The 5,518-nt window shown below is 46.5% G+C and overlaps 1 protein-coding gene across 1 annotated transcript; it reads left to right on the top strand.

The window, feature by feature from the left end:
* The first annotated feature begins 201 nt into the window (after positions 1-201).
* On the top strand, positions 202-4,192 carry LOC126535594 (uncharacterized). The gene is made up of 7 exons (XM_050182414.3): positions 202-350; positions 1,114-1,277; positions 2,853-2,939; positions 3,024-3,101; positions 3,188-3,265; positions 3,382-3,525; positions 3,648-4,192. The coding sequence occupies exons 1-6, from the start codon at positions 247-249 to the stop codon at positions 3,423-3,425; spliced, it is 555 nt and encodes a 184-aa protein (XP_050038371.1). The 5' UTR covers positions 202-246; the 3' UTR covers positions 3,426-3,525; positions 3,648-4,192.
* Positions 4,193-5,518: the final 1,326 nt, after the last annotated feature.

Genomic DNA, 5,518 nt, shown 5'->3' with positions numbered 1-5,518 from the left:
CGATGGCGCGCCTGGTAAAGCGTATAAATTTAGCTCGCTGGTCTCAAAATGCTCCTTTTGCGAAGTTTTCGTCGTCCTTGCACGTCGCTTCTTTGTCGCCGTTCGGTAAGATTTGCAGCCCGCTGCACCGCTGCGGCAGTTTTCTCGGTTTTGTCGTTTCCTTCGGCGTGCGGCCAGTGCGAAGTCTTTTACCGTCTTTGCACGCTTCGCGCTCTTCTTTTGAAGCGCTTAGCGCTTCATTTCAAGATGAGCTTGCGGCATGTGAAGAAACGATGCTCCGTGGTACACTGCGACAGCGTGGATAGTACCATTGGTGTCACGCTACACCGATTCCCGCTGGACTTTCACAGGTGAGCTCTTGACAGTGTCGTCTGCTCTAGGTATGCGCGATAGCTTCGATATGGTTTCGCCGGGCTGTTCGCTCGTGTTTCATAGCTGTAACCCGTTCGTGCGTACTTGGCTTCATGTTTTCGGGGATATTTATGTACTACACTGCAGGGCACACACTTTCAGTGCTGAGGTGTGCGAAAGAGGCCCACGTTTTTCTAATTTATAGTGAGTTTCATGCAGCTGACTATCACCAACGTGAACTTCACACCGGGCTCTCAGGAGCAACCACGTGCATGCTACTGACCGGGAGGCCCATTTAGAACAAAGTTTGCTACCTGACAGCTCTGAGTACGACATTGTTTAGTTTTGCAAAACCATGAAGCCAATTTGAGGATCCCCTCGCAACTGGGAGTATCGAAACTCAGCCTCGTGTATGTGCGCGGCTTTGAGGAGGCTTTAACTGGATTCGCTCAGCAGGAGTTATTGCCTGCCTTGGTATTGCTGTCCTACATATACATGACTGTCAGGGTAATTTTAAACGCACTTCACTCTCCTCACTCGTTGAGCTTAGAAAAGCAGCTAGCCGCGTGGCATGAGGATGTGCGTTACCGCACTCTGGGGCGCAGAGAGCTTGGCGCGGGCATTTACTACCATAGTTCAGATGTAATGCAAGTATAATTTACTGCAGTTAGCAGTGACAGGAATAATGACGCATTGGCGGTTCGAGTATGCGTATTCCTTTTGGCGCAGTTGTATCTAACGTGCATGTTGCATCACGTCCAGGTGCCGAGCGTGGGCGCAGTTCTGCCGCAACGTCAGCCTGGAGAAGAAGGCGCCGTCGCAGCTACGAGAACTCAGGATTTGCTCGAGGCACTTCGAACCATCTGTGTATCTGCCGTCAGGAAGGCTGCGACACGATGCTTTGCCTACTCGAGCAAGCATTGCCGGTAATTTTTGTTATCAAACTTTTAAGGCATTCGCCGCTATTGAAATGTCAGGTTTTGTGAAAAAATGAAATTTTTCCTTTTTGTCGTAACCGTAAACAGTCTAGCGTCTTTTGCAAAACGAATTATGTATCTGTCTTGTGGCTTTAAAGATTCCAGTAAATTTTTACCTGCACCCTGCTAAGCGAAAACGAAAATGGAAGTATCGCTTTCACGTGAGCACATGTAATTATATACATGTTGTGTGTGTGTGTGTGTGTGTGTGTGTTTTACGTCTCTTGCATGCAAGTTTAGCGACTCAACAGTTGTCAGTATTTGAATCAACTTGACGCTCACACAAGGGGGTGCTCCAGCCCTTTTATTTGTGTACTTTCTGTATGCCGTGCGACATTGTACAAGGCGTATTTTTCCGCTGTTGGGATCGAAACTTTTCTCCCGGTATGCACTGCACACTGTATGTGAGGTTCGTGATAAATGTCCAACATAGCATAGAATTCGGTTTGTGCTTGTGGTAAGCTACTGGCACAAGCTTAGTAGGCGAAGGGTGCTCAAGCGAATTTCTAGGCACGGGTGCGGAAAAAGTACACTGACGGTGGGAATACTCTTGCCTGATATTTCCGGTAAAAAAAAGGATAATGGAAGTGGGATATTTGGTGGTCTGGTATGGCAAAGGGCTCCAAAGGATCTTAACGTGAGTCTGTCAGTCTTCCGGTTCAGGCTGTTTGATGCCGCTAGCCACTTCAGCAACGGAAACCAGGCGACTCTACATGTTTTGCAGCAAGTGGGAGTTGAATCTTTCATATTCACCGTGAAACCTTGTCTCATGAACGGTCCCTGTCGTGTCCAGAGGGCATTCTCGTCCTTCCTTTGATAGCTCAAAAGAAGTGAGGGGGAAAAAAGGGTGAGCCTTCCTAAATGTTTGATGAATTTTAGTACTCCAGAACTTTGCTTTCTTGTATGCAGAGCTTCTTTTTTCACCTTCAGTCTTATCAGGATGCATTCTTATGCCGACTTGGGCAAGGTACGCTTGGTGAAAAGCTTCTCGAGATATTGTGTGCTCATGTGTTATGTATCAAAGCACGCACTGAACGATTATAGAAATGCACTAATAATTGTTTGTGTTGTTGCCTTTTACCTCAATATTCATGCTAGCGAAAGCCAATGTTTGTACAGGTTTTCATTTTTTGCGATAATTGCTTACGAATTCATTCTTGTTGCATCTCATTGCGTAGGCCATAGGCTGACCTGCATAAATCTGTAAACAATATGGGGCACATTACTTGATTTGCGAGCTATCGTTGTTTGTGTGATAGGCGAATTTCGCACTCTTCAAAGTAAAACATAGCATATGAAAATTGCAAATGATTTACTGGTGCTCCACAGCTGCTGATGACATCAAATTAATGTGCCTAACGATTAAGGGTGGTAAACAGAATTTTATTTCATTGGATAAGCATTTTTCTTTCTAGAGTGATGACAATGTGAACCGCATGCTGTGGAAGCTATAGTTCTTTGGAAATTATTTACTATAAAGGTACTGAATTCTCTTTTCTCTCCGCAATAATGTTGCCATTTCAGACACCTCAAGCGAATGCAGCAGCGACATGGACTGTTCACAATCTCTGAGCGAAACTTCGGCATCAGTGCGCCGGGCTGGAGAACCAGGTGAGCAGGGTTGTATGCATAACTGACATAAATCTTTTGAAAATGGTGACGACTGAAAGCTCATTGGACTGCTTCCTATGATAGCTGCTGTCTCCGGTGAACCTGTTTCCAAGGGGTACGTCCAGAGTCGGCCGTCCCAGTCGCTGCTACTCTTCCAAGAAGGTGATTGTTATTTCGTATCTGCTCGAACAGCCTGAGGAGGTATGGCTCAGAAATATGCTACAATTCCTTGTCTGTGCGCTGTGCAGATGCAGATGGTGCCAGCCCTACTGGTTCTACGCTGAACCAAGCTTGTTCCCACGCCAGTGGCTTCATAATGGTTCAGTGTAAGTGTTAATTCCGCCTGTGGTGCTTAGTTATTATTTGTGCATTGTGGGTTGCTGGCTTCCCTGTCAGAACTGTGCTGTCACTATATTTTGTTCTTTATATTCTGTGGGCGCAGCTGACCACACATATGCAGGACCAAGCACTGAAGCAAGCGCTTAATCTCTGGAACCTGGCACGGCAGGGGTGGCCGCAACACTGTCAGCGAGTGCTGATCTGTCACCAGGAGCTCCGTTCAGCAGTTCGCCTCTTTCTTATGAAGGTTAGCAATTTTACAACGCTTTCGCAATATTGCGCACTTTTTGGTGCTACAGGACTACATGCAGCTATGACTAAACCCGACGTAGCAACTTATTGCTCTTCCGTCGACTCTGTACGTTGCAGGATCTTTCACCAGCCCCATCAATGAAAGGCGGCCACTGCAGAAACTTCGAGCCAAGCTCAGGCAGCTGCGTAACCGCAACAAGAGGCTGCAAGGACTGCTGCTTCAGCGCCGTCGCATGAAGACCACTGCCGAATTGGTAGATAGTCTGCGTGAGCATTTAACACCAGCTGTTCCTGCTTTTGTTGAAGCTCAGTTAAAGATGCACAATGTCAGCAGGTTTGGCCGTCGATGGTGCAGCCAAAACAAAACCTTTGCTTTAGGTTTATACTTCCACAGCCCAAAAGGTTACAGATATTGCAGGAAACTCCTGAAACTTCCATCTGTTAGGTCACTGCAGCTGTGGCTTGCACGCGTACCATTGAGGGTTGGATTTTATCCTGAAGTTTTTGATTTGATCGAGAAACGGCCAGCGTCTTTTCCACGGCAAGACAGGGCTTGCACCATAATTTTTGATGAAATGCATGTTTCAAAGGAGCTGTCGTACAATCCAGTGTCGAACAGATTTGAAGGCCTTGAAGAGTACAGTGCAGCACAAGGTCCAAATCTTGCAAACAAGGCGCTTGTGTTCATGGCCAAAGGAATATGTACGCCGTGGAAGCAGCCTCTTGGCTACTTCTTTGCAGATAAGGCAGCGCCTGCAACTGTTCTGCATGACCTTCTCTTCAAATGACACAAAATGTTGGTTGGAGCTGGATTGCAGCCTGTGGCTGTGGTTTGTGATCAGGGGAACCAAAATGTTTCTCTGTTTTCGAAACTTGTGACCCCTGAAAAGCCGTACTTAAGTGTGAATGGTGAACCGCTTTCCTTTATTTTTGATCCAGCGCATTTGCTCAAGTGCTTGCGCAATATGCTCTTCAAGTATGACTTCAGGGTAGGCAGTGACACAATTAAAAGCTCGTACATACGACAGGCTTATGAGAAGGATCGAGAAATGCAAAATCGGTCCATCCCAAAGTTGAGTGCCCGGCACTTTAATTTAACTTTTGCTTCGAAGATGTCTGTGAAACTCTCAGCACAGGTATTCAGCAATCATTGCGCTGCTGCATTGTGCACATTGGTAACATTCCAACAGTTGCCATCAGAGGCTATCCACACAGCCAGATTTGTTGAGGGGATCGATAGACTCTTTGACAGTCTAAATACTTCACAAAAGCGGGGAAAGTCTCCGTATGCATCTGCAATTTGTGCAGGATCTGTGCATGAAGAGTTTTTGGAAGAGCGTATTGCAATTTTCGAAAACATCGAAGTTCTAGGCTGTGCGTGGCAGCCTCTTTGCATCCGTGGCTTCTGCCAAACTATGAGGGCTGTGCTGCTGTTATGGAACCACCTGGCCTCTCGCTATGGTTTGACATACCTCCTTACCAGGCACCTGAACCAGGATGCACTTGAAAACACCTTTGCTATTGTTAGGTCGAAATCTGGATCGAACAGCAACTCGTCTTGCCGGCAGTTTCAAGCAGAATTTAGGCATCTTTTAGTTAGCAACCTTTTCAAACTGTCGGAAAGCAGCAACTGTGCTGAAGACATGTCTAGCCTTCTAGCCACTCTCCCAGTTTGTTTATCTAAGTCTGCGCCTTCTCTCTGTACAGCTGCCACATCTTTGCCAGTTGCAGTAGAAGTTTTGCCATATGATTATCAGTCTCCAATACTAGAGAACAACATTGTCTATTTTGCTGGCTGGCTTGCCTACAAGTTTATGAATTATCACAGGTGTGTTACAGGGCCACATACGTGCAAGGTGAGGCTAGAAAATGCCGCCTTTGCCGATCAGAGCCAAGTTCTCTTGTACTTAAGTGTCAAAAATCCTGGAGAAGGTGACTTTGGGAGCCTGTCAGTTCCTACACCCTCGTTTGTAGCTTTCATCAATGCT

This window comes from Dermacentor andersoni, chromosome 7 (assembly GCF_023375885.2).
Source record: "Dermacentor andersoni chromosome 7, qqDerAnde1_hic_scaffold, whole genome shotgun sequence".
NCBI lineage: Eukaryota > Metazoa > Arthropoda > Arachnida > Ixodida > Ixodidae > Dermacentor > Dermacentor andersoni.
Note: the sequence above shows the minus strand (reverse complement) of the source record. Positions and strands in the feature narration are given on the sequence as shown.

Coding starts and splice junctions, on each gene's coding strand:
- LOC126535594 (XM_050182414.3), top strand. CDS start 247: ATGAGCTTGCGGCATGTGAAGAAACGATGCTCCGTGGTACACTGCGAC. Junction 1,278..2,852: donor TACTCGAGCAAGCATTGCCG/GTAATTTTTGTT, acceptor TTGCCATTTCAG/ACACCTCAAGCGAATGCAGC. Junction 3,102..3,187: donor GCTGCTACTCTTCCAAGAAG/GTGATTGTTATT, acceptor TGCGCTGTGCAG/ATGCAGATGGTGCCAGCCCT.